At 43.1% G+C, this 27,035-nt stretch overlaps 1 protein-coding gene across 3 annotated transcripts in view; it reads right to left on the reverse strand.

The window, feature by feature from the left end:
• Window positions 1–977: 977 nt before the first annotated feature.
• MAGI3 (membrane associated guanylate kinase, WW and PDZ domain containing 3) overlaps window positions 978–27,035 on the reverse strand; it is a 235,605-nt gene continuing 209,547 nt past the window's right edge. For 2 of the 3 annotated variants that reach the window (XM_028101903.2, XM_028101901.2), the window contains 7 exons: window positions 26,686–26,874; window positions 21,025–21,210; window positions 12,355–12,457; window positions 11,497–11,623; window positions 10,774–10,917; window positions 5,379–5,517; window positions 979–3,937 (listed from right to left, as the gene is read on the reverse strand). In XM_028101903.2, the coding sequence (XP_027957704.1) occupies window positions 2,835–3,937; window positions 5,379–5,517; window positions 10,774–10,917; window positions 11,497–11,623; window positions 12,355–12,457; window positions 21,025–21,210; window positions 26,686–26,874 (1,991 nt within the window). In that variant the 3' untranslated portion in view covers window positions 979–2,834. Of the gene's footprint in view, window positions 3,938–5,378; window positions 5,518–10,773; window positions 10,918–11,496; window positions 11,624–12,354; window positions 12,458–21,024; window positions 21,211–26,685; window positions 26,875–27,035 lie in introns of all 3 variants that reach the window. The other variant, XM_028101902.2, reaches the window with a different exon arrangement.

Here is a 27,035-nt window from a genome sequence, read left to right on the forward strand (position 1 = left end):
ACTAATTTGAATATTCCTTGCTTTTTAAAAATCATATTCTCTTTGAATGTTGGACATACTAACCACGAAATTCTTCATTTGTGCATGTGTTTAAAAGCATTTGGCTTTTTCTATGTGGGAATATCTACTGAAAGGAAGAACCCAAGATATTTTCATGTAGAAATAAAAAGCCAAATGCTTTTGTGTCTGAGACTTCTGAAATAGTTGACCCTGTTCAACAGCTACTTGGTCTATAAAATTTGATGTAACTACGATCTCAGTCTGTCATCTGTAGCAAGACAATGCAGTAGCATCCCAGAACTCCGGGAGAACATATGTCCACCCAAACTATTTTGCTGCCACTTTCTACAGCCTTTGCCATGACCTGCATCTCCACTATGGGACTTCAGGTTTATGGGTTTTTTAGTGTAAGTTAATGCAATGGTAGGAATTTTTTTTTTACCCGCAAGAGTAAAATAACCATGGTTGTGAAATGGGTTTCATTTATTTTTTTTTTGATATGATTAATGCCCAAAACCTGTCAAAACACTGCATTCTGAAAGTAAGTGTAACCCATAGTAAATGAAAAGATTCACTGCTGAAATGCCACAGTCTGATGAATTTTGTGACCTTACAGTAAACTGGACTTACACCACTCTATCCATTAGAACTTCCACTGAACTTCCAAGAAGACAAGTCCTTTTCTCTCCGTTTCTCTCCAACAGTGTAGGAAGCAAGTTATTTTTGCAAAGCTATTTTCTTTATAATGAACAGGCATAACGATAAGCTAATTTCAAGGTTTACATACAGACAGAAGGAAGCTATAACAAGTCATCATTATAAGTCTTCCTGATTGTAGGATTTTGAATGTTTGTGACTTGGAGTAACAACATCTATTTGAGGACTCAGACTGTGATGGGAATTTGCTCTATAAAGGGAAAGCAACATTAAATAAACCTAACAGTAAAAGAAATGCAGGCCATGAACAGTTTTTTGTTTTTGTTTTTTTTAATATCTATATAAAAAATAACGAGCGATTTACAGATCTCTCTAATCAGAACCTCAAGTGTGTATATATAAAGGTACTGTACAATATATAAACATTTACAACCAGTACATCCATATTTTGCTTAGCATTCCAAGGCCACATTGCTAAGTCAGTATATAATCAGTACAGTGACAGGTTACTTAGAAAGAAAAGAGCCACATCAGACTGACAACATATGACATCGAAGTTATGTCACAGTTAACAATAAAAATAGGATTTTTTTATCACTAATTGTGGACTATAGGGAAAATAAATCATTTCTGTGGTGCTAAATTCTCAGCATGGATCAAGCCTCCTAATTTTTCTCTATTCAAGTAGTTACAATAGGTGGGTAAATATAGTTCCGGATGGAAGGGGAGTTCAGAAATCTCACTCTGGGAAGCATGTCTCAGCTACAAGGGTGGCTTCGGTTGGTACGTTAAAGACTTTCACAGTTGGACTCTGAGAGGACAGGGCCTGGATGTACCATGTTTCACAAGAACAAGATGAACCCAGGGGACAGAACAGGTGTGTTCAAATACTCCATAAAATGGTTTTGTTCTGAGATTGTTCCTTTATTCATAGCTGCTACAGGGGCCTGAAAATCCTGGATCTCTTTTATGGAGCTAAAAACGGTCTCTACCTCCCAGCAAACATCTTTACTGAGATTTTTTCAAAGGACTCTGAAAATGTGTACAAGCTAAGCAGATGTCTAGTCTCCCTTTCTTGTTTTTTAAATAAGTTAACACAGCTAGAAATTAAAACGAAATCAGATCTAGCAAGGGCTGTCTACCGCCACGTTGGTCCTCTTGCTGAGCAGGTCTGAACGCAGGCCCTGCCTCGAAACACCTGAGCTCGGACAGCTACTGCCAGAGGCGTGGTCCTCTATCTGGGAAAGTGCCTTGCGATCGAGGCCCTCACGATCTGTACGATGTTTTGACTCTTCCCGTACGCACTATGTAGTAACGACTAACGGATGAGTAGTAGGAGGTCCAACCCAAATATCCAGAAATAGAAACCTGGTAGTTTTTCTCTGAACAGCAGTAAGCAATGTTTCCACATGCTGCTTTCTGGTTTCCTAACAAAATAAACTGAAGAAAAAAGGCCGACCTGAGATGCTAAGACCACACATCAGGGTTGGAGAATAACAGCAGGAGGGGGAACTCTTCATTGCCTAAAGCACTAGCTCATTTTAAACATCGAATTGTAAGTAATATCTGTAAGTTACCTGAAATACCTGATCCAGCCGAATTAAAAACCCTAAGAGAGTGTCGTTATCTGACTCCATTTTGTTTTTCTTTTCAGTAGTGATGTTTTGGAGTTTCATTTTTAAACTGGGCCTGCGCCATCACCTGTAGCTGTTAGAAGAGGCGACTGCCATCTTTTAATGATGAGCTAACAACCCCTTCTTCTGCAAGGACTCAAATGTGTCTCTCTGTAAACATGCAGCATGCTATTGAGAATATCGACTTCCAAGCCAAACCGAGTTTTCTCATTCCTGTGGGAACAGCTGAGTGAGATGGATAAAACAGACATGACACAGTAGATAATCTGGCACAGGTATCAAGGGAGCTGTGACCAGGCCGTGCACGTCCGCTCGCGTCACTTGGGACCCCCGCAGAGGCGGGAGGGCGGCTGCCCGGGGGACGGTTGGTTGGCAGCGGTCCCGAAGGCGCTTCATGCAGCCTGGCTAACCGGATGCTCAAATCAAAATGTGTCGTGTTCCAGAATTTCAGGAAAAATGACTTTGTAGGGTTTTGTTTTGGAAAAATGCCACTTTTTAGTAAGAAAAGATTACAACTTGTTTTTCTTTGTTTTATACCGGAGGTCACAGCCGTTTCTCGGCCACACCAGTAGTGCCTGCTGCTTTGTTTGCACTTGGCACCTTCCAGGGCCCTGGAGTTATGGGTGTTTTCTTAACGGGAGAAGCGCTCTCAGGTTGGAACCCTCCGCTCTCTCTGGTTCTATCGGCTGCCTCTTGTTCTTTTCCTCGGGGAGCTTGGGTTTTGTTTAAAACCATCCTTTCTTCAGGGTCCTGCTTCAGCTTCTTGTCTGATATTCTGGCATTTTCCCCTGGCTTCTTTTTGCTGGAGCTTGTCTCTTCTAAGGCCGCCTTCTTTCCTTTCTCCCTGTCAGATAATACTCTACTAGCAGCGGTACTAGTCTTTTTGGATGGAAGGGACTTTTCATCTATCCTCTTGCTTTTTTTCTCTGGAGACCGTGTTCTGTTTTTTCCAGACTGGCTCTGCTTTGCGTCCCTCTGGACAACACCCGATTCTTCTCTGCCCTCGGAGATCTGCTCGGCCCCGTCCCTCGCACGGCCCCCGCCCCCCTGACTCTCCGACTCTGATGATCGGCCTTTGCTTCCCTCCGTCTTCTGCTGCTTCTTTGGGCTTGAAGACCGTCCTCTGCTTCTTCCGCAGCCATCTTGTCCAGAACCTGGCCTGGTGCCCATCTGCCCCCCTTTACTGTCCCCTTTCCTGGGACTGAGTGATCGATCTCTGGGTCTTCTTTTGGGGTCAGTAGGTAGAGGACTGGGAAGCCTGTGTGAACGTCCTTCTGCATGTCGGCCGGCGGACTTTCTGGGACTGGCAGATCTGCCTCTTTGTGTAACACCGTTTTCTACTCTGAAGAGATTTTTCTTGTCACTCTGCCCATGACTGCTGGGTGGATCCCTTTTATTCACATTTTTCTGGAGAAAAGAGTGCTGCTTTTTATCAGACGGATTTTCATTTAAAGTGCTTTTCTTTTCAGGCACACCATCCTTTAATTCCTCGGTCTTTTCACATGTCTGACCTCTCATTAAAGAGCCTTCAATTACTGGCACGGGAGACTCCTCAAATATGGAAGCAGGACGGGAAGATGGGGGGAAGGGGGGCTGCTCGTCATAAATCACATTTGAAGACGAAGGATTATTAACATCCCAATCACCTACAAAAAGGGATTTGAGTGGAACATCATTACATTTTAGAATTACAAATAGGAACAGTAAGTTCTGAACTCTGACAGCCATTTGGATTGGACTAACTGCTTAAACAAACAGCCTGAGTACAGATGCTGAGCTCTCTCGATAAAGGCAGGTGTGGTTGTACGCGAGGTGGTTGTACTTGTAGGGTGGTTAAATATACACAAAATAACAGTCATTCTTCCAATAACTTATGTATAATTAGTGATATGAAGAATTTATACATCATATATGATAAGCAGTAAAGCCCAATGAAAAAGTCAGAAGAAATAAATAATACAATGGGACCAAATTACTTGGTCCAGGAAGCTCACTAATTTGGCCGTTATCAAAGGATACAGCCTACAGCTATGCAAAATCAGTAATAAAGGAGACCCAACTGTGGTAGCCAGAACGAGGTTCGTGGGCACTTGTAAATAATTTTCTTGCATTAAGCTGTCAACTTTAATGTCAAAAGGGAACTGAAAAGTGCAGAAGATAGAAAGGGATGTATTTAATAGCATCATTTTTAATTAAATAGAAAAAAAAAGAAGGAAGTGATTTACAAGACATGCAAATTTACCAAGTCTTTTTAAGGAAAGACCAAGAAAAGCCCTGAAAGCCTTAATGTTGCTCAGGTTTCACGTAGGAGCACAGACCGGAAGGAGCCAAACCTGAAGAAGGAAGAGAAAAAGCCTAGGACTATGTAAAAAAAAAAGAAAAAAAAAAATCAGCGCAGTTAGCAAAGATGTCACTGGGAACGTATGGTTTACAAGCAGATGGTGGAAGATCACACAGAGAATTATAGGCTGGAAGGGGACTGCAGGAGGTCACGTCTATACTTGTCCCTCAAAATCTCTCCAGGTTGGGGGCAGGGACTGGAAGGGACATGTCCTAGTGGCGTGGTGCTCTCTTTCCAGGCTAGTGCACTCAATTAAACAATGAGTTTCAAATCCTGTGATATTTCAAAACCAAACAGTGAAACCCAGGAAGCTGAGGATCAGTACAGGAGTCCAGACATGGTCCCACGTCCAACTCCCTGACCCCAGGTAGGGCCACAGTAACTTGTTTTCGACAAACGACCAGAAAAACCTAAAGGTCTTAGCATTTGAAGAGATTTCAGATATTTTTCATGGCATTTGAATCACTTGCTTCCGATAGCCTTGTTTTTTTACAGGCACGTTTCTCTACAAAAGCAACTACATGTTTTCTATGGAAATTGCTTCACATATTCCATCCCAACAAAAATCATGCCTGAAGTCGCTTATTTTGTAGTAGTATAACACCTATGCTGTGTAACTAGTTTCAGGCGGTTCTGCTGTTTACCTTTGAACTAGCCAGTCAAGTGTCTCTCCCCTTCCTTTCCTGCGCTGTCCCCTCCCTGACACATCAGCCACGTTTCAGCTCCAGGTGAACGATGTGACTTACCGTGGTCAGGTATCAAGCCAGTTCCTGGCCTCAAAAGCAGAAGAACTTTATTTCCACCGGCCTGAATGAGCTCAATTGCTCGAGTATGTGTGATGCCTTGTGTAGGCTCCCCATTGATTTCGACAATCTGGTCACCCACCTAGAGAGGGAACATTCACAGGAACAACATGAAACAATGCATCCTTCTTCACTTCTGCTCTGTCCGCTCTAGAGCCACCCAAGCTTGCTAAGTGACTCTCAATCGTCAGATGTGTAACTTGTACACAGTGCCATAGTGCTAAGGCTGATGACGAGTGGACAGAGGAGAGCCACAGGAAGAGACAGTGGCCAGCTTTATTTACTCCGTGGAAATCCTACAGGAGAAAGTTTTATATGACTAGTAAACGGGATCCCGGCACCTTGAAATCATGAATCAGATTCTGAGTTTTCTCACTGAAGGATAAGTGCCACAGGAGGTGAGGTCTCTCTAATCCACCTGATACTACAGGGCTGTCACTGAATGATCCACCTGTGAAGGGTACTTTCCAATTTGAGCTGAATCTTGAATTTATTTTCTGAATTCTGGGCAGGTGGGTCCTCATCTTTGAAGGCTTTCTGGGCCTCCGGGGAGAACTGCCCACTCCTTCGTGTTGCCCACACATCCTGTACATGTATGAGGCATTTGATAAATGGAATATTCAGAGACGAAAACTCTGAAAAACTGCAGCTTGGAGAATATATTAATATGAATACTTATTTAAAACCAATAACTGGCTTACACTCATGACTTTAATGTAAAATGATTTCCCTGAGAAACATAAAACTAGGGATCAGAAAAAGATGCCTCAGTATCATTGCTGTTTACTGGAAATGCTGTACAGTTATTTTTTAAAAAAGGGATAATACAGATGAGTCAAGTATAACCTTTGCAAAGGACCTAAAGATAACGATGATAGTGGTTTTAAAACAGGTGACAAACACACGAAGGGTACTGGCTTCAAAAGAGAAAAACTGAACAATGGAAAACTACTGAAATTCCAAGAAGCTCAAATATTTATAAGAGCTTACTAAAATGATCCAGAAATAACACAACACAAGATGGCCCAGTACTTATTTAACAGAGGCTGGGGGGGAAGTCTGTATCCACAGATAGCACAAAGCACAGGGGCCAGGAAGCTGGGCTTTGGCGTCCTAACGTCTGTGGTTCACTCTTGGCTCTTCCTTCTGCTGGCTGGGTGGTCTCTGGTTCCTCCCTGTTAAGTGGGGATAATATCTTGGGGCACCGGGGAGGATTTAATGAGAGAAAACCCGATTACACACCAAACCAAGACAAATGTTACTTTTCAAGTTCTCTATCTCCCCGTCTTGCCAAAAAAGACTTCAAGTGCATCCGGATGAAGGTTTACCTGAGGCTGGAGCCCACTCTCTACATTGCAAAAAATGTCAAGTCAACTATGAGAAAGAAATGAGATTGTTTTGCTTCATATTTATGGAAAAAAATAAAAGAGGAGTCTCTTGAAGAAATGGAGGCTATCAAGCTAGATAGATTGAACATAGAAAAAGGATTGTTAAAATAATAAACATAGGATGGAAAAAAATCATACACAATTAATAAAAAGCTTATATCTAGAATATATGTGAGACAAAAGTCAATACCCAGATTTCCCTAATAAGTGACTGAAGAAAAATTATTTGCATGAGGAAATACACATACTAAGTTAGTACTGGGTATAAAATCCTGCTGATTATTAGAGAAATGAAAATTAAGGCAGACAGTATTGGGAACATGCTTTGGGTGTGTCTTGTGAAACATGACTGAGGTCACTGATTGCAGTCACATTTTCTGGCTTAAATTTACTGTCCTAAGCAGACTATTTCTTACACTTTTAGTACAACAAATGAATCGCAATAAAGCTTGTAATTGAACAGATTTGCCACCAGGTGTCATTTTCGTTTAACTTTAAAACCACATTGTGGAGAAGGACGCTAGAACCCCAAGGCTTGAAGATCTCTGGCAGACAGGCCCTCAGAGGGGGAAAACTTCTCTACTGGATTGTACGGAGCTGGAGACCTAAAAAATGGCACCTTTGAGACAGAAATGTGAACATTCTTTGAGAAAATTCTGTTACTTTTAAAAATTTTACATGTGGGGGCGCCTGGGTGGCTCAGTTGGTTAAGCGACTGCCCTCGGCTCAGGTCATGATCCTGGAGTCCCGGGATCGAGTCCCGCATCGGGCTCCCTGCTCAGCAGGGAGTCTGCTTCTCCCTCTGACCCTCTTCCCTCTCGTGCTCTCTATCTCATTCTCTCTCTCAAATAAATAAATAAAATCTATAAAAAAAAAAATTAAAAAAAAATTTTACATGTGGAATGTATCTTTTGGATAATGTGGAATACGTATCGAGGAATACATCTTTTGATAAATAGAACCAATAATGATTCGAGTTCAGGTTTGTATGACTGAAAAATAAAATCATGGGGGACAGAGGAGAGGAGAGAGAGAAATCGGAGGGAAAGAGGAGAATAGGAGAACCAAAGGGAGAAAAGACATGGGAAGAGGGGCTAGAGAAAAATTATGTTCCTTAAAAAAGTTACTATATTAACAACAACCGCTAAAAATGTACATTTTGTATTAAAATTACAAAATAATATTTCTAGCACACTGCTTACATGACCTTAGAAGGCCCTGAGAACCTATACGCTTCCCCCAAACAGTCCCATCTAGAAAGACACCAGCCAGGGCCTGACGTGGGAAGCACGAGGCCTGGGCTCACAGGACCAAAGCCTGGGGGTCCCACCGCGGCCGCCACAGGCCGAGTGACCCCAGCAAGGGATTAGTCTCCTGGAGCCTCAGTTTTACATCAGTAAGTGGGGATAATGCCACCTCCCTTAGAGGGTTTTTGTGAGACTAAAACTAAGTGGAAACACGTGCTGCCTGGAAGACGCCAGACTCCACATTTTCTAAATCTGATTCTGTCCTACAGTAAAGATCTAACTAAATCCGACACTATCCCCTAATATGAGTTTTTCCCACTCAGCTGATCTCGTTCCCTTCGCCCCGAACACCCTTTTTCACTCCTCTCCAGATCTTAACCAGATTTATGGACGGCTTGAGACTCACTAAATGTAGAGATCCCCTTGACTCTCAACGCCTTTCCATCTGTGTGACAGGCTAACCTTCCCTTGTCTTACTGAACCGCACTCTTACACTGTCTGCCCAGCTGCTTCATCTAGCCCAGTCCCGTCTACGCAGCAGTAAGTTCCAGGAGCTAATCTTGAGAAAAACAATCCTCATTATAAGTATTTTTCATCCATTCTACTCTTTCAACAAACATCTACAGAGCATCTACCATAACCATTCAAGGCCCAGTACCAGGACCGAAGATACTGACATGATAGGTACAGATAACCTACCAGACCAAGCGAGGGAGGGGGGGCGCGTGAGGCGGGGAGGGAGCTGAGGCAGCTCCGCGGTGCAAGTTTGCTGGAGATAAACTCTCCTCATTTGGGCAGTGGCCCCCAGACTCAGTTGTCATCAGTAACAAAGCTCCCATGATCCTTAGCAAGTCAAGATTTTGAGAGTTTGGTAGCCAGAAAAAGAAAGCTTCTCTGAAAAGCTGATTTCTTAGAGTTTAGAACAAACCTGTGCATAATCGTAATAGCTTATTTCCTTTTGTTTTCAAATATCAGAGCTTTTGAAATGAGTTGGTTTAATCATGGAAGTCCAAAGCTCCCATTCATTTGTAAAGAATGGTATGTCTTAGAAACAGACTTTGCCTGCTTCAAGGCCTGTTTGCCTTTTATTTGTTTAGTGAGATTAGTGCATCTGAGGGTTATACTTGGAATCAACGTTTTAAAATTATATCCTAGTTTTTGGCCCCCCCCCCTTTTTTTATGACACTCAATACAATGGGAGATTTTTTTTTTTTTAAGTAGGCTCCATGCCAAATGCAGGGCTCAGACTCACGACCCTGAGATCAAGACCTGAGCTGAGATCAGGAGTCAGATGCTCAACCAACTAAGTCGCCCAGGCACCCCTACAATGGGAGATTTTTAAAAAACCAACCGATCTGGGGCGCCTGGGTGGCTCAGTCATTAAGCATCTGCCTTCGGCTCAGGTCATGGTCCTGGGATCGAGCCCCACATCCGGCTCTCTGCTCGGCGGGAAGCCTGCTTCTCCCTCTCCCATTCCCCCTGCTTGTGTTCCCTCTCTCGCTGTGTCTCTGTCAAATAAATAAATAAAATCTTTAAAAAAACAACAAACCAACAGATTTAAAGTATACCCAAACAAATTTTTAAAAAAGAGGGGAAAGAAAAAGGACCAATCTTTCTCTACTGAAATCTTACCCACTTTCCACTGCCATCCATTCTGTGAGATCTCCACTCATCCTCACCTCTTTGAACTTGTGCACAAGTCTGGTCATTTTTAGGAAGGGTGGTATCTTGTTTTAGGGACCCCCCCCCCACTTCTCCCAGCTCATTCAGTACTCATTCATAAAAGCTTTGGGTAAACACTTAACACATGTTTACCAAGTGAGTAATGGGAGTGGGGCAGTGATGTGGAAAATTCAAAACTGCAATCACCTGGAAGCCTTTTCCAAACATTATTAGAACATACCATCTGATTTTTAAACAAAAATTATCTTCCCTGTTGCCTACGGGTAGGAGAGGGAGGAAATCCAAAGTTCTCTTGAGCAGTAGGGGGAAGGCTGTCTAGAATTTAAAATTTCGAATGTATCACCTAACAGTACCAGTGAATTGTTTTTTTAAAAATCGAGGCCAACACATGTCCCCTACATAACATTCCTCTTGAAGTAACATTCAGAGGCAGGGCGAAAATACCTTATGTGCAGATGCATAGACAGTCTGGTCTGCAGTGCCCCGGTACAAAGCTACGGGGTTTCAGAGTTGAGAACACCTAGGACGGACCATTACCCAAGTGAATTCTAGTCTTTCAAATAATAGTAAAGGTTGGGGGAGTCATGCTTTTTGATCTCTGGCTATCTCTGTGGGTAGCTAAGAGGAAAAAATAATCCTGGGCCTATTATTTCTGGGAAGAAGTTGAAGATTCTGTTTTATCCTGGCTTTTCCAAGACTTTTAATAAGATGAAAGTATATTTTATTTACGAACCCATTTGCCCTCAAACGTTGACGGTGTAAGTAAAAACTAAGTTTCCTTATTGCCCAAAGTCAAGACGGTAAAAACAGCATCAGTGCGGTATCGCCTAGGACACCAGAGCGAGGCCATGAAATCACCAGGCATCGGAAAGTGGAACAAAGAGCAGCTGCTTTCAGGTCTAATGACAGAAAACTTTGCTACTTAGCTTTGGGAGGTTTCTGCACTCCCTTTGATCATCTATTTTCAGTCATTTCCAGTCTGGAGCCAGAAGCAAAGGTCGCGGAAGGAAGCCAACTCACGTGAATCCTGCCGTCTTTGATGGCGGGGCCCTCCTCAGCAAGACGCAGGATGAACAGCCCCATGTTGTACTCCTTCCCCCCGCGGAGGCTGAACCCAAAGCCCCGGGGGCCTCTCTCCAGCTCCACTGGGTAACAACCAAGGCTCTGGGAGAGAAAGAAGTATAAGAAAAACAAGTTCTCGTGGGCTGCTTTATTGACAGCTTGAAGAAAGACTACTTTTAGAGCTGGGACATTATGACTTATACACTCAATATGCATTTCTATATCATAAGAAAGGAATGAAAGTTTTGGTTGAACAGCTACTTTATAAATGCAGTCTAAATTAAGCTGAAGATCACATGTTTTCTCTACTAGTTGGTCAATGTGCAACAGGACGATCAGAGAATAGACTTTGGGGAAATGCTTCCTTTAAGGAGATTTTGACGAATTTTCCATGGGGAAAAAAAAAATCGAAACCCTCCTTTGGTGAACTCAAACACTGCTATTGCTAAGTACCGGACCCAGGGTGTACATTTCTCCAATTACAGGGTAAACTTTTTCACTCTTTTACGTTCTCTCATGGAGGCTAATGGGATGCCAAACACACAGCAAGTCCTCAAGAATTATTAATCTTGGGAACAAATGTGTCTGAACTGATCTGTAATAAAAATTCACCAGCGTCAGCGATGTAGCAACTGAAAATAACAGTCCATATCTGGGTTGGGGGGTGTGGTATCCGTTTACCTGATTGTGCCGGGTGCCTACAATCGAAATCATTGCCGTGTCAGGCTGGGCAAGGTGCTTGTGGTCAGACCATGAATGTCTGTAAGAAGTGGGGACATCTTTCCCGATTTCACCTTCTAGAGCACTTCTACGAGAGAGAAATCCAGTCACTCTCTGAACTGAGGAAATGAAACCAGTTTGAAAGTAAAGGCGAATTAATTTCTTTTCAAAGCTGAAGCTGGCCATTCTCTGGACAAACCGCCGTGAAGACAGGCCATGCCTAGACCCGGAGATGCTGGGCAAATCTGGTTGTTAACTCCAGCAGCCAGTCTCTCAACACCCCACACTGGTTTGGTTTGGTCTTTGTTTTAAGGGCGTCTCGGTGCAGTTCATAGCAAGGAAAACTGCAGTCAGGTCACTGACCCCGGGGGCCGATGAGCGGACGTCGTCCGTGAGAAACGGCTCTCCGGCAGTGCCAGTGCCCCAACGCTGAGTTTCTGGAAATCTCGTTTTTGTTGCATGGCTAGTATTCTCAACGAGAGAAGAAAGAAATACGTGCAAACACTGCTCTGGTCTGCTCAAGCAGTCTGAGGAGAGAGCAGGCACGTGGGCCTGGGCCCCCACCAAAATGAGGAGGGCCTAGAGGAGCACAGCCAGGCGCTATTGTCCCTTCTTGTTTTCTAACCCCCATTCGTCAGGCACGGCTGGTAATTACGTTGCGCCCTGGGGATGCGGCTGGAGGAGGGATGAGGTCCTGAGGGGGTGCAGGGTGTAGGAGCGCATCTGAAGGGGTACCTGTGTGGGGGTGCGGGTGGGGCTGGGTGCTGAAGGGTGGGGCGATGAGACAAAAAAACCCAAAGCTGGGGAGAGCAGCCTCACCTGTCCCCAGCTGTGTGGTTGGTCTGGGACTGCCCCATGGCTCTGTGCTGCAGGGCAGGGCTCTGCCTGGCGGAGTTTGTTCCTGAAGGCGGACCATGATGCTCTGTTCGAGTGAGAAAACAATAAAAATAAGACTTTGCACATAAACACGTAAAGGCCGAGTGGTCTGCGAAGGTGAGACAAGACCACGTGGTTATAGCCTTCCTGACTGTAGTGACTGCAGCACGAGCAGCACGGCCGTCAGCAGGCATGTCTGGAATCGGAACAGTAACGTTTTCTTCCCCCTGTGGCTTTGAGGAATGCTTATGTTTGAAGAGAACAGGAATCCTGTACTTTGGGTCATCCATACAACATGAAAATCAGAAAAGTACACACTGGACAATATTACCTAGGGGACAGAGCTCCAGGAACTATCCTGTAGCCTACACTATGGGCTTCCGGAGCACACCCCTGAAACTGGTAAACAGCTCTAGATGACAAAGGCGGCTCTCAGGAGTGCTGGGACACAGACGCCAGTCTGCAAACCACACACAGGTCTGTGAACCCACCACGTCTTTTAATGTTGGAGCGATTATTCTGCCTGACACGGACACCTAAGACAAACTTCCAGAACCATCCCGAGTGCTGACAAATGTCTGCGAAGACTTCGCTGCTTCTGTTTTCTGAGGGGACAAATGCAGGGGGAGAAAGGTACCATTTCTTTCTGTATCATCGCCAGCAGCCCCAGACCTCCCTGAAGGCAGGTTTCATAACTGGCTGCATCGAGATGCCAAGTCACGGGAAGCAACAGTTAGGAGAGACTCTTAAGGCTGTCACACTCATATTTGTAAAGCTGGAACTTTCGAATGTTTTATCCTGTCCATAATATTAAACACAGGATATTCAAAACATCAGAGAGGGAGCCTAGCTTAGTGAATAAGACCATGAACTCTGCACCAAGACTGGCAGGGGTTAAGCCTGACTCATCATTTACTAGCTGTGTGTTCTTGAGGAAATTACTTACCTTCTCTGTGCTTCTAATCATCTCATCCATAAAAAGCGAATTATAGCCACCTCATGGGGTTATCGTATTAAACAAGAGTCAAACAGCGCCTGGCATATTATACTCCCTATATAAATGTTTCTATTATCATTATCATAATCATCAAAATGATAAAGTCTTATTTGGGACTCTATTTCTCTTAAAGTATATATTCTGAAATACTGACCTTACTTAGCAAAAATGTTCAATGCTTTCAAGTCAAGTGCTCTAGGAAGAGTGGAGTATGAACTTTTTTTGGGGGGGAGGGGACCTGGAAATTTGCTGCTCTTTTAAATTACTATCATGAATTTTATTTTCCTATTTAGCTTGACAAGCTACTTAGGTTGCTCCTCCTTGCTGATCTCCTTACCAAACCCATGTGCACTCCCCGCTTCCTGGAATCCAGTCCTAGCATATCAACTGAAACAAGCCTCTGCCTTGCTTCAAAACTTATGGTAACTTTTTATTGCTCATAAGCTACTACCCAGACTCATCACCTGGGCACTCGTGTCTTCCCACTTCATCTCCCGTTCAGAATATCACCTCTGTGAGATCTCACCTGGCCCTGTAAGCACACTGTCTTCACAGCATTTACCGCCCGATGTGAAGCCAGGAGAACACCTGTTTCTCCTGCTCGACCGTGAACTCCTTGATTGCAGGAATCACACCTCATTTACGTTTATATTCCTGTCCCCACCAGGAATTCCCAGAAGTCCTTCCACCTTTGCTCACTGGGTACATCAATTCCAAGTTCCCTGCCTCTAATCTTAAGTGCCCGTTACATAGCTGAATTCTGGTCTGTCATCGCAAATTCACGGCTACTATTAAGGGAATGGAAACTGATGGGAGAAGTTACTTCTATCAACAAGATGCCCGGGGGATACTTGTACTTTTGTAGGACTCCAACTTAGGTAAATTTTTTGGCTCCACTAGCTTGGCTAGCGCAGTGGGTGTTTAACTTCAGGACAGGAAAAAGAAGCTGACCAATTTCATCCTCTCCTCTACCTTTCCCCGAGGATGAGATGCCACTTATGCAGCATCTGGGACCACAGATTGGTTGCAGTCCATGTTCTTTCCTTGTCCTCGTCAAGGTTAAATAAAACTTTCTATCATTGATATTTTTTTTTCAGTTTTAGTCCTCTGACCCATGCTACATGGCTTCTCCAATTTATTTCTGTGTTAAGAACCGTTCTATTTCTCAAAGTTAAATATCCCAAGATGCCAAACAGGCCTATGCTCTCTCAGTTTTATCTGAAATTTCTTCACATAGTAAAGCAATGGGTTAAGTATATCTCTCCTTCAATGAGAATTAAACTTTTGCTGGAGTTTCTGTGTGTAATTATTTAAGAGAAAGTATATTATCAGAGGAAAAACACAAATCCCATAAACTATAGTGACAAACATCATAATGTATTGTGAATCATCCTTTGCAAGAATAAATGAGAACCCTATGAGAGTACTTTCTAAAACTCTACTAAAGGACACAAAAGATGATCTGAATAATTAGAGAGACATCCCATGCTCTCAGGTGTTACGACTTAGTATTTAAAGGTATACATTTTCCCAAAGTTAATATATATTCAATATATCTGAATAAAAATTGCAGTTGGATTTTTTTGGAAGAACTTAATAATTTGCTCTAAAATTTTATACAGAAAAGTTTTATGAATCTCTAGTCAATTTGGAGGGTGTGTGGGGGGTGGGTGGGTAAAAACTTTCCTGAACAGACAGATATTAGGATATACCACAAAGTTAAAGGTTTTTTTTTTTTAAAGTGTGTGTGGCTAGATATACACGCACATACACACTTTAAAAATATATTATGTGAAGAAATATATATGTAAATTAACCCAAGAAAAGATGAATCAATAGAACAGAGCAGCTAGGAGACCCGAGCGGTGGCTCCATGGATCAATGAGATAAAGAAGCGATCTAATAGGTTGTGCCAGAAAAACCTGCTCAGTGTGAGAATAAAAAAAATAAAGCTATTCTTCCTAAAACTATATATAAAAGGGAGGCTCCAGATGCATTAAAGAACTAAATGCAAAATTATAAATCGAATAGATGATGATATAAGAGAAAATCTCTGTGACATGGGGTGGGGAAGGTTAACTTCTCTGAAATGAAACTTCAAAAGCGTAAGTCATAGGTAAAAATGGGCTAATGGGATCACGTCTCAATTAAGAATCTCTGTACAGTGGAGGGCACCATGGTCGAAGTTAACATACAGATGACAGGAAAAGCTCTTTGTACTTTCTCAAACTAAGCTGGACTATTGCCTACAAAATTCCCAAGGAATCTCTAAATATCAACAAGAAAAAAGACTGAAATCCCACAAGAAAATGAGTCAAGGATGTGAAGAAGCAATCCACAAGAAAAAAACCCCAGAAAACAAGCATCTGATGAGATGCTCAAATTCATGGGTAATAAGAGAAATGCAAGTTTAACACCAATGAGAGGACACTTCCCACACTTGGGCCAGTCTGCAAGTAGGCTCATGCCCCACCCTGGCGGACACGTGCAGCTATAGAACTGTCCATGTTCTGCTGCTGGGAAGGTAGGTGCAGCAATTATGGGGGGCAGTTGGACTGCACCTGGTCAAATTAAGCACATGTATATGCTCTGATCAACCACCTTCACTCCAAGAAATTCTCACACTATTTATAAAGTACGTATATGCAGGTGTTTAGGAAAAATAGAACAGTGGAAGGAAACCCCATAGCAGTACATGCTTTAAAGTCTAGTTCAGGGACACCTGGGTAGCTCAGTCGGTTAAGCATCTGCCAGGAGGGCGTGTGATGATGTGGCTGTCTGGCGGGGGGAGTGGGTGGGTAATATGTTGTAAACATACATTATGAAAAAACTGTCAAGTTGTTAAAAGCAATTGATTGTGTTCCTCCAGCAACCTCCACCAAATCTTAAAATTAGTGCTATGACACCAAAAGCATAAGCAACCAAACAAAATGTAGATTAATCGGACATCATCAACATTAAACTTCTGTGCATCAAAGGACAATATCAAGAGAGCGGAAAGACAACCTGCCGAATGGGAGAAAACACTCGCAGGCACAGATCTGTTAAGGATCTAATATCAGAATATACAAAGAAGTCTTACAATTCAACAATAAAAAAAGACAACTCAATTAAAAGTGAGGAAAATATCTGAACAGACATTTCTCTACAGAAGATATACTGATGGCCGAGAGCACATGAAAAGGCTCAACATCACTAGTCGTCGGGGAAACAAAAATCAAAACCACAACGAGCTACCATGTCACACTCACAGGAAAAAGAAGATGTGACAAATAAATGCCCTGTAAGACCCTGGATCGGATCCTGGAATAATAACGTGACATTAAAGAAACATACGGTTCTGAGAATTCGGAGAAGAAAACCAACATAAAATCTATAGCACAATACTATTTATGTAACTCAAAAATAAATGTCAACACACACACAATTATGTATTTTAAAAATAACCCGAGGCACACACAACACACTGGAATGGTTGCCAGTGGGAGTAGGGAGAGAAATGACAGTGGAAAATAGAGACAAAGGGAACAAGCAGATAAATAAATGGAAAACAAAGCCAAAAATTGGTGGCAACGCTATCAGAGCTGTCCTAACACGGTCCTCAGGAGCTAGGGTGACCTGTGTCACTCTTAAACATGGGATGGGGGCGCCTGGGTGGCTCAGTCGTTAGGCGTCTGCCTTCGGCTCAGGTCATGGTCCCAGGGTCCTGGGATCGAGCCCCACATTGGGCTCCCTGCTCCGCGGGAAGCCTGCTTCTCCCTCTCCCACTCCCACTGCTTGTGTTCCCTCTCTCGCTGTCTCTCTCTCTGTCAAATAAATGAATAAAATCTTAAAAAAAAAAACCCTAAAAACATGGGATGACCAGGCCCTGGCACGAAAGTAGAAATCAATGTGTTGATTTCTTTACAGTATGATGTAAAGATTTCTTTACGATCAGCAAGAAGAGCCAGGCACGGTCTATTTCCGTCCCGTTCCAGGACATAGGTCGGCACGGTGGCCGGGCTGCTGACAAGGCTGGGAGCCTCGAGCCACCGACCGGTGGAGTGTTAGAGCAGACGTGACACTTGGTTGTCTGGCTTGGGAACTTGGTTAACCACTTCCCTGGTGCAAAAAACCGTAACTATTCAACAGTATCTGGTAAAAGGGGAAAACAGAATGGAAGGACCAGGTTTTTCTTTTTCCAGCTGTCTTTTATCTACGAACAGTGAATGGCTTCTGGGCAGTAGGGAAGGAGCACCCGAGGGGAAATACCGACTGATCTGAAGGTGTGATTTCTGAAAACAGCTCTAGGGCAATAAATATTCATTTGACTCTTCAGTGCAGTTGATAGATTTCATACCGAATACAATGAGAAACTTGGAAGACTTACAAACTCCACAAATGGGATTTTTATGGACAGAAGAGACACTTTCGACTTTTTTCCCAAGAAAAAGAAGAGATTCTGAATGTTTTCATAGTTTAATAACACTTGAGTATACAATAAAATAAGGTGTAATGCTGAAATGTGATTTTTACGTGTCAAATGTGATTGCATTTTAACAGGCTGTGCCTACATATGAAATACTTTATTTTTTATTTTTATTTTTTTTAAGATTTTATTTATTTGAGAGACAGAGTGAGCGAGAGTGAGAGCACATGAGCAGGGGCAGAGGGAGAGAGAAAAGCAGATTCCCCTGCTGAGCAGGGAGCCCGACATGGGGCTCGATCCAGGGACCCTGGGATCATGACTTGAACCAAAGGCAGATGCTTAACCGACTGAGCTACCCAGGTGTCCCTGAACTAGACTTTAAGGCATGTACTGCTATGGGGTTTCCTTCCACTGTTCTATTTTTCCTAAACACTGATTGGCACTATATAGAAAATCTTGAGTACGTCCAGAAGTATTTGGACCATAGTGTCAAAATTCATTTTTCCTCTAAGAAAAATGCCTGAGCAATTTTGGATAACCTCTCAGAGAAAATACCATCAATGATAAAAGGAAATTTTGGCAAAAAAAAAAAAAAAAAAAATTCTAATTCTATTACCAAACCCTCTATCCCAGGGCTACTGAGTGTGTGGTTCTTGGGTCAGTCAGCAGTAAGATGTCTATAGATATTGAGAGTAAGCATTTAGAACATTTTCTAATGACTTGACAGAATGATTTTATGTCTTCGTTTTTATTTTTCATTTAACTTTTATGTATTTTACAAAAATGCTGGCTGTGGTGGACTGGAAAAGTCACTGGTCCTTTTGACACATGGTTAGAGAAACACTGAGCCCCAGGACTGCTAGGCCCACTACTTCGGGAAGCTTCTCTCGCTGCTGTGCGCCAGGCATGCTGATGTAAGTGTAAGACCTCATTCTCCAAACAGACCTAAAATGTGATCTCCTGGGATGCCGATGCAGCTTTTCTTTGTGGGTCACAGAACAAATTTAAGAATAAAAAGCAGGCTCTGGAGATCGTAGTAAAGAAATCACGGTGAAGAAATGGAGACAAAGAAACCTGACCCAAATCACATTAAGTAACAACAGTCCTTCAAGAACTTTTTTATTGAGCACTTACTACATGCCTGACATTGTTTTAGGCCCTTGGGATTCAGCACTGAACATGACAAGACCTCTAGTTTCAGGAATCTTGTGACTCTACATTCTGGCAGGGGGAGAGGGCAATAAACCACAGCTTACATCATCTCAGGTAGAGATCGGTGCAAGGAAGCAAAGTCAAGCGGGGCGGGCTGTGAGAACACCAGGGCGGGCAGGGTTATTCTAGATACTGTGGTTGGGGAAGGCATAGCTGTCACGAGCGCAGGTCCTGGGGCTAGTCTGCGGACTCCTACACCGTTTCTGTCATGAGTGTTATGACCGTGGGCAAGTTCTCTAACTGCTCAGGGGCTCAGTGTCCTCATCTACAGAATGGGAAAGTAATAGTGCCTGCCTAGGATTAGTGTGAGCATGAAATAAGTGAACAGATATCCAGCGTTTGGGGTAACACCTGCCACATCGTTAAGTGCTCACTAAATATGACTACTCTTTCCTTAGGTGGTGAGCTGTGGCCGAGGCCTAGATGCGGGGGTCAGCCATGCAAAGGTGGGGTGAAATGACACAGCTACCATTAGATGAGCACCTCAGGGTACTTATGCAGACTGGGTACATTTTCACCTGTAATCTTCACGGAGATCCTGAAATAGACATTATCATCCCCATTCCATAGATAAAAACCTGCAGGGTAGAAACATGAACTGGCTTGTTTCAGGTTATCCAACTAGTTGATAAGTGTCCCTGAACTCTGTCAAAGGCCTCACTTCTTCTATTGGGTTTCTAACGCTTCTGCTGTGTACTGGCATAGAACTGAAAGTCTCCTGACTTTTACTTTGTCCCTTTGTTCATTCATCTCCTCAACCCCTCATCGAGGGGATGAATGTTCGTTCATCCATTTAACTCATTTCTTCATTCAAAAAATATTTACTGATGGCCTACTAAGATCACAGTCAACTGATAATATTCTCTGTCTTCAAAAGAGCATTTCGGCAGGGAGACCGTCAGGCAGGAGCAATGCTCAGTGAACTGCAGAGCGGCGGAGTGCGGGGGGGGCTCATGGGGCAGGGGCCGGGGGGGCAGCCCGTGGGCGCAGAGGCCGCAGAGGCCTCGTTCGGGAGTGGCTCCGGAAGGAACCCTGGGAGTTCGATGTAAAAGGTGGCTGGGAGCAAACTCATAAACCGCTTTCTGTGCAGAGAGTGGAAAAGCACTCGGGCTTCTGTGGAGGAGGATTTTAGGAGGAAGGAGTAGCAGAGTCTGGGACAGAGTCTGGGCAGAGTGTGGACCGGACGAGAAAAGGGAAATGGGCCGGGGCGGGGATGTCACCGGGTCCGAGGACTGGAAAAGGCCTCCCCGAGCGGCTGGGGCACTCACGCGCAGGTGCAAATGCCCCTGTGGGCGCTGGGACAGCAGGAGAGTCACGTACTACCTTCGCTATGAACAAGCGGAGGAGACAGGGGCAGAGCAAAGAATGGAAGAATCAAGAGCAAAAAGACCCCAACGCTGACGATACTAGAGGGCCACGGGGCACCGTGGGGCATGAGCACACATCACAGTACAAGGGATTTTAACAGGTAAGATGGACGGACTCTGCATAATTCCACTCTCTGGGGCTTCTCCTCCTCCGTTTTGCAAACTCGGGAAAAATGAGAGGCGCATTATGTAACCCTTACCTTGTAATTCATGAACAAAGAGCCCGAACGGGTGCTATTCAAAATTCCTAATTAGAAACCCTTAATGACGAAAAGGCAAGACACTAGATGCATTTTATGCCCTATTTCCCGGCCATTCCTACGTACTGCCCGTCCCCCCACTTAGACAGCGGCTCCCCAGAACAAAGCCCCGGTCACTGGGAGGGGTGCCCTGGGCTCGGCTCTGACAAGAAAGGCTCGGTATCAACAGTGACTATCTTTGAATCTTTAGAGGATTTCCTCTCACTCAAGCAAGCAGACACTGAACACATTATTTTAAGAAAGTAAGATCTGAGAAGTATGACCAATTTCTCTCCCTTCTGGGTGTTTGCTTCTCCAGCACACAGAGAAAGGGCCACCACTCGTGCCGCTCACACGAGCTTGTGCAAGGCGAGGTGCCTGGTTCCTTACCTTCCTCAGCAACGACCGTTAGTGTGACGGTGACGCCAGCGTCTTTGATCAGCTGAACAATGTTATCATGGGACAGTTCAACAATGGACTGCCCATTCACCGCAGAGATGTGATCTCCGATTTTCAGTTTTCCACAGCGATCTGCTGGGCTTCCCTCTATGACTCGGCCAATTTTATGAGGAATAACTAGGGGGAAGAAAACACCCAGGTTTTTCCCTTATTTAAGATACGTTAGCATTGGATTTATCATCATTTAAAAATTCAACATCATGCGGCGCCTGGGTGGCTCAGTCGTTAAGCGTCTGCCTTGGGCTCAGGTCATGATCCCAGTGTCTTGGGATTGAGCCCCGCCATCGGGCTCCTTGCTCGGCAGGAAGCCTGCTTCTCCCTCTCCCGCTCCCCCTGCTTGTGTTCCTGCTGTCACTGTCTCTCTTTGTCAAATAAATAAAATCTTTAAAAAAAAAATTTAAAAAAATAAAAATTCAACATAACACCAAAACACATTCTTTAAAGGTAGAGCAAAAAAGTATCGCATGCGAACATCTTATCCAATTATAACTATCCCCATACTGTCGTCCGCTCTGGGCCCACATGCATACACACTCCTTACATAGCTGCAGTCATAGCACATAAACCTCTGTGCTGTTTTCCACTCATCATAAACCTTTCTCCAATTTTTATACTGCCTTCCTAACAATCCTGTTTGAAGGCTACTGACCTCCCTGATATTTATGATACTCCCTCATGAAACTGATGCTTCTCGCTTATTGTTGGCCATTGAGGCTGCATCCTATTTTGACTATTTCGGAAACTGCCACAATGAGACCATCTTTGGTTCTGCTGAAGGGGCATTTACTCCCACAGGGGGTCTTGTAAATAAATGCAGTTCAAATTCAAGGTTAGAACTCAGAAGTTACTGCTCAGAAATCCAGGCATGGTGAAATGACTGACTGTTAAATCCTACTTAGTTCTGTAGCAAAATTCCTTTTGTTTGTGCCTTTAGATTTTTTTAAATTGGGAAAGGTGAGGGGAATCAGAACATGAAATGTTTAACGTTGAGATTATTTGGTTCAGGGATAAAATCCTGCCCTGAATGCACAAAGCAGAGTCTAAGACATTTGCAAAGACACACCGTACAGTTCTACTGGTTCATGATGCTGAAGGCTTTCCTAGACTATGAAGACACTTTGCTATTATGGCTTAAAACGAGTTCTCAGACACTCAGGAAATCTTGTCAAAATATCTTTCACCCCTTTGAATAAGGGGCATTTGTATTAAGAAATGTTCCTCCCATGTTCCTTAAGAATTTCCTTACCTGGATCAGTAATCTTGTCGGGCATTTGCCTTCTGCTGACTATTGACTGTTAACGAATAGGGATAATTAATATTTAAAATGGCACTCTATGTTTAATTTTCATAGTAAAATGGGTTCCTTACTAGTATTTCTGAGTCATAGTAGGTATATGTCAGGGATGTTTTAATAGGCCTTCATTTGAACTGGAAGTTATTCTTGGCTGTGATTTATAGCCCCACAGACAGGGCCATTCCCTGGCTCTTCTAAGATTCTACAGTGAGAGATTTTATCCTAAAACAGAGGAAGTCAATGTTGGAAGCAAGTGCCTTTTAGCTCTGAATTATATCAAGCACTTATTATACCATTTTCCTTAAAGTAATTAGAAAAGCACCTGAGCAGTACAGGCCATGTCCTGTGCCAGGCGGTATGAGCAATTTGCAGAGAGGACAGCAGGTCAGAAGCATATGCTGAGGGGCGCCTGGGTGGCTCAGTCGGTTAAGCGTCTGCCTTTGGCTCAAGTCATGATCCTGGCACTCTGGGATCGAGCCCCGCATCGGGCTCCCTGCTTGGCAGGGGCGGCGGGGGGGGGGGGGGTGGGGTGGAGCCTACCTCTCCCTCTCCTCCCTGCTCATGCTATCTCTCTCTCAAATAAATAAATAAAATCTTTAAAAAAAAAAAAAAAGGAACATATGCTGAACCAGACAGTGGCCCTGTGGTGACCTTCTACCTCAATACCTTAGTTATTCTCCTTCTTAGAAAAGATCTGCTGGTACATGCTGTTATTCTAGTTGCCCTGAGAAGAAAATCATTCAGCCCCTTGGCACGCTGAAAAGGGTTTGTTCAGACTTGGGAAAGCATCAAACAAAATGAATCTCTGACGTCTCGGTGGTTCCTTTCTCATCATGTGAGCAATGGGCTCAAAAGGAATCAGCAAATCTTGGGACATAACTTCCCGAAGGGTTAGTTGTCTGGGTGAAGGAAGGTAAAAGTAGTCAGATTATTATAGTCTCGGCATTGACAGCTGTATTATCAAAACAGTTAAAAACAGCAAAGAGACCAGTAGAAGGATAACTTTTGAACGGACTGGCAAGTTTTCAAGGTAACCCTGTAGAGTACACATAGCTAGGGAAAAGTCTGAAGTCCTGCCTTGCTTTTGTTGGTTTACAAAGTCCACAGGCGTTTGCCATAAAACCAATTTATCCGTCTTCATTCATCTTTGGCCTAAATCTTCTCCCAGCCTGGCTTGTCCAGCTGTTGAGGTCACTTCAGTGCTCTTAAAACATTTCTTTCGGGAAAAGAAAGGACAGTAACTGGAAATGTCCCCTCTCAAAGAATCCTTTGCAACCAGAACTGAAAAGTATATGCTAAAGAAAAGAAACACTAAAACCTCTGAAGCACTAGCAAAGCAAAAACTAGCCAAGCCCTTTTCATCCTAAATAGAGGTCTTTTCTAGGTACTCTGTTCACTGAGTACTTGCACAAGCTGGGGCTAGGGCAGTAAGGGTGCTGGACCAGATCCCTGATCTCTGAAAAAGTCAACCACAGAGAATCTCAGAATTTCCTTCCTTCTTTCTTTCTTTTCTTAAAAGATTTTATTTATTTATTTATTTGTCAGAGAGAAAGAGAGAGAGAGTACAAGGAGGGTGAGGGGGGAGAGGAAGAAGCCGATTCCCCACTGAGCAGGGAGCCCGATGTGGGGCTCGATCCCAGGACCCTGGGATCATGACCTGAGCTGAAGGCAGATGCTTAACAGACTGAGCCGCCCAGGCGCCCCGAGAATCTCAGAATTTCATGACTGGTGTCAGAGATGCTGCCGGGAACTCTGCTTGGGACAGATGTCACCAGAAAATACATTTAATCAGAAGAAAGAAAGAATCTATCCTGAACAGAGTACCAATCTACACCAAGACAAGGTCTATAAAGAATGATCTATTCTGAGAGCTTTCCTGCCTTTTCACCAGTGCTAACTCTTGTCTAAAGCACACCTTCTGTGTAATGCAGTGTGCAGGACTGCTCAGTCTTCGGGAGTGAAAGCTCCTCATCCAAGCCCCCCAGGGCCCTCCTTTTATCTAGACGAGACGCATGGGATCCCAAGAAGAAGGCTTGCAGGGCTCAGCATTCCATGAGATTATCAACTAGCATTTCAGTGGAATGACCAATTCTGGGTTTGCACCAATGACTGAAAAACTCAAGTACTTGATATAAAATTCACGGGCACCCGAAGCCTAATTTACCATTCAGGGTGATAATTAATGAGCTGCAAACACTCATTTCCTGCTACACATGAACTGCTGCCTCGATCTTACATTTTACTTGGGCTTTCTTTCCCATCTCGTTACTCAAGTATTGATAAACTTTTTAAAGTTTCTTAAAGAGAAAAAAAAGCAAGAGACAGTGCCAAACAATTTTATAAATAACACGATGGTGATAGCAGCAGAAGCTCCAACAAGCACCAGCAGCTAACATTTATTGAAGGTCCAGGCTAAGGGCTCACATGCATGATCTCCTTTAATCCTCAGACTCGTATGAGACAGGAGGTGTTATCATCATCCTCATCTTACAGAGGAAATTGGAACTCTTGGAGGGTAAGTAATTTGCCCAAGATCAGACAGCTATTAAAAGACGTAAGCAGAGCTTGAATCTGAGTTTGTCTGATTACAGAGCCCAACAGCTAATGACACTATCTTACACAAAGATTCAGCATCTATGGTACACAAAACCATCAAAATAGTAAGAAACAATTAAAGTGAGTAAATATAAAAATATTTGAAAAATTTAAATATAGACAAACACAAAAAGAATATACTTAATACACATTAAGATGCAACATACATTTCAAATATAAACGAATAATATAAAAAGGTTAAACCTATATAAGTAATGCAACTTATTTTACTGAATTCCTCTATACTGCTTTGTTTTATGGTAGGCCCTAGACTCTCCCCTAATTTCAGCAGTCCTAGAAAAGGAGTCTCTTTAGTATAAAAAGCGGCTAGCATCTCTCCACTGAGTAATAATCTTGCACTGTTTTTGTTAATCTGAATGCATGGGATTACTGGATGGCATGAGAATAAAGATACGGTTATCTAAAATGGTTACTTGGTTTGGGAAATACTGATTTCCAAAGCTTTAATACAAAATCCACCAAAAATCTGCTTTCTTTCATTTTTCCAACACAGGCCACATAATCATCCTCAGAGCATCAGTGACAGTTCCAGTTCCAAGTGTTACCATAGCAACTGCTTTTGGAAAATGGAAACTAGTATCCGTGAGCAGTGACCTGATACTATAGTAATAACTCATCCATGTCACAGAATCTTCTTCCCTCACACACTTGCATTAATTTTAGCAAGATTTTTGCAAATTGGCTTGGCTTCCGACACTCCTGCAAGGGTTTTCTTCTTTTTCTAAGATTTTAGTGACCCTCTAGTCTAAGAGGATCTCACTACTCGGGATATAATCAAATCCACCAGCAAAGGCAAGCGCACATTTTCCTGTGGTCAAAGATGTTTACCATTTGACTTGGAAAAATAAAGTCACCAGACAAGTATGATAGATCAATCTCAATTTTCTGGTTCTCATCTTATATTCATTTGGATCTTACAATTATATTTAAAGATGATTATTTCTTAGAAATATAAAGGCAAGACAAATATTTAATTTGCTGGACTGTAACAGCCCTGAACAGACTAGAGGTAAGTCCTCCTTTGTTGAAGGAATTAATATATATACTCATCCTTCCCAGGTGACAGTATTCTGTTAAACTGGATTCAGGATATTTAGATTAATGCTTAAAATTCTGACAAAATTTTTACCTTTCAATGACGCATCTATAAAAGATAAAAATACCTCTTGTCATTCAAGAAGGTTCCTTTATAGCTGGACTGTGGCAATTATGATTAAAAAACACAAAAGGACTATTTAAGGCATATTTGGGTCAAGATTTTTCTATTAATCTGTTTTGCTTCTTCTCAACTACTTCTAGCATTTAATTCATTTCTGCATACACAGTTTCTCTTAATTAAAAAAAAAACCAAAAACGTATGCCTCCTTATTTGAAAAAACTCAGCATTGTGCTTTTGCTGAATCTCATAGGGCACGCCCCCCATATCCGGCCACGGTATAATCTGGGTGCGCAAATGGAGCCACTAAGACTGATGTTATGGAATCTGAGATGATAGCTAAACCTGAGGCTTGGAAGTTCAGATTCAGACTACCTGGTTTTGAAAATAAAGAAAATATTCATCATTCTTAAAAAGATAAGTCTCTAAGGCAATTTATACATAATTCCCTAATTAGTTTCACGAAGCCCATTGGGAGACTCAGAAAACTGAAATTGCAGGGACAGTAGGATTCAGCAGCCCTTACCTCCTGGAGGTGGTTTGTTTTTGGAGGTGAGGATGACAAATCCAAATCCTTCATTTTCCTTTCGGTGCAAGACTACATCATAGGCCTCCTGCGGAGCAGGCCTGGCTGGGACCTCTGCTCGGTTCAGGCGGGGCGAGCCATTCTGTGTTGAAAGGAAGGCTTGAGAGCTGTCATCCTCAGGTTGTTTCTCTATAATAAACATGACCAATTCTGATATTTCTGGAACATCATAACTTTTGTTAACTAAAGTGTTTCTGCGCTAAGCCTCTCACAGGAAAATGTAGATTCGAATAACCTATAGCCTAGAGAAGCAATCCCCCCACGTGAGCTCTGGACATCATCGGGTGCAG

The sequence above is a fragment of the Eumetopias jubatus genome, unplaced genomic scaffold (genome assembly GCF_037043125.1).
Source record: "Eumetopias jubatus isolate StellerSeaLion01/CBP00866 unplaced genomic scaffold, mEumJub1_p1.0 scaffold_4, whole genome shotgun sequence".
Lineage (NCBI taxonomy): Eukaryota > Metazoa > Chordata > Mammalia > Carnivora > Otariidae > Eumetopias > Eumetopias jubatus.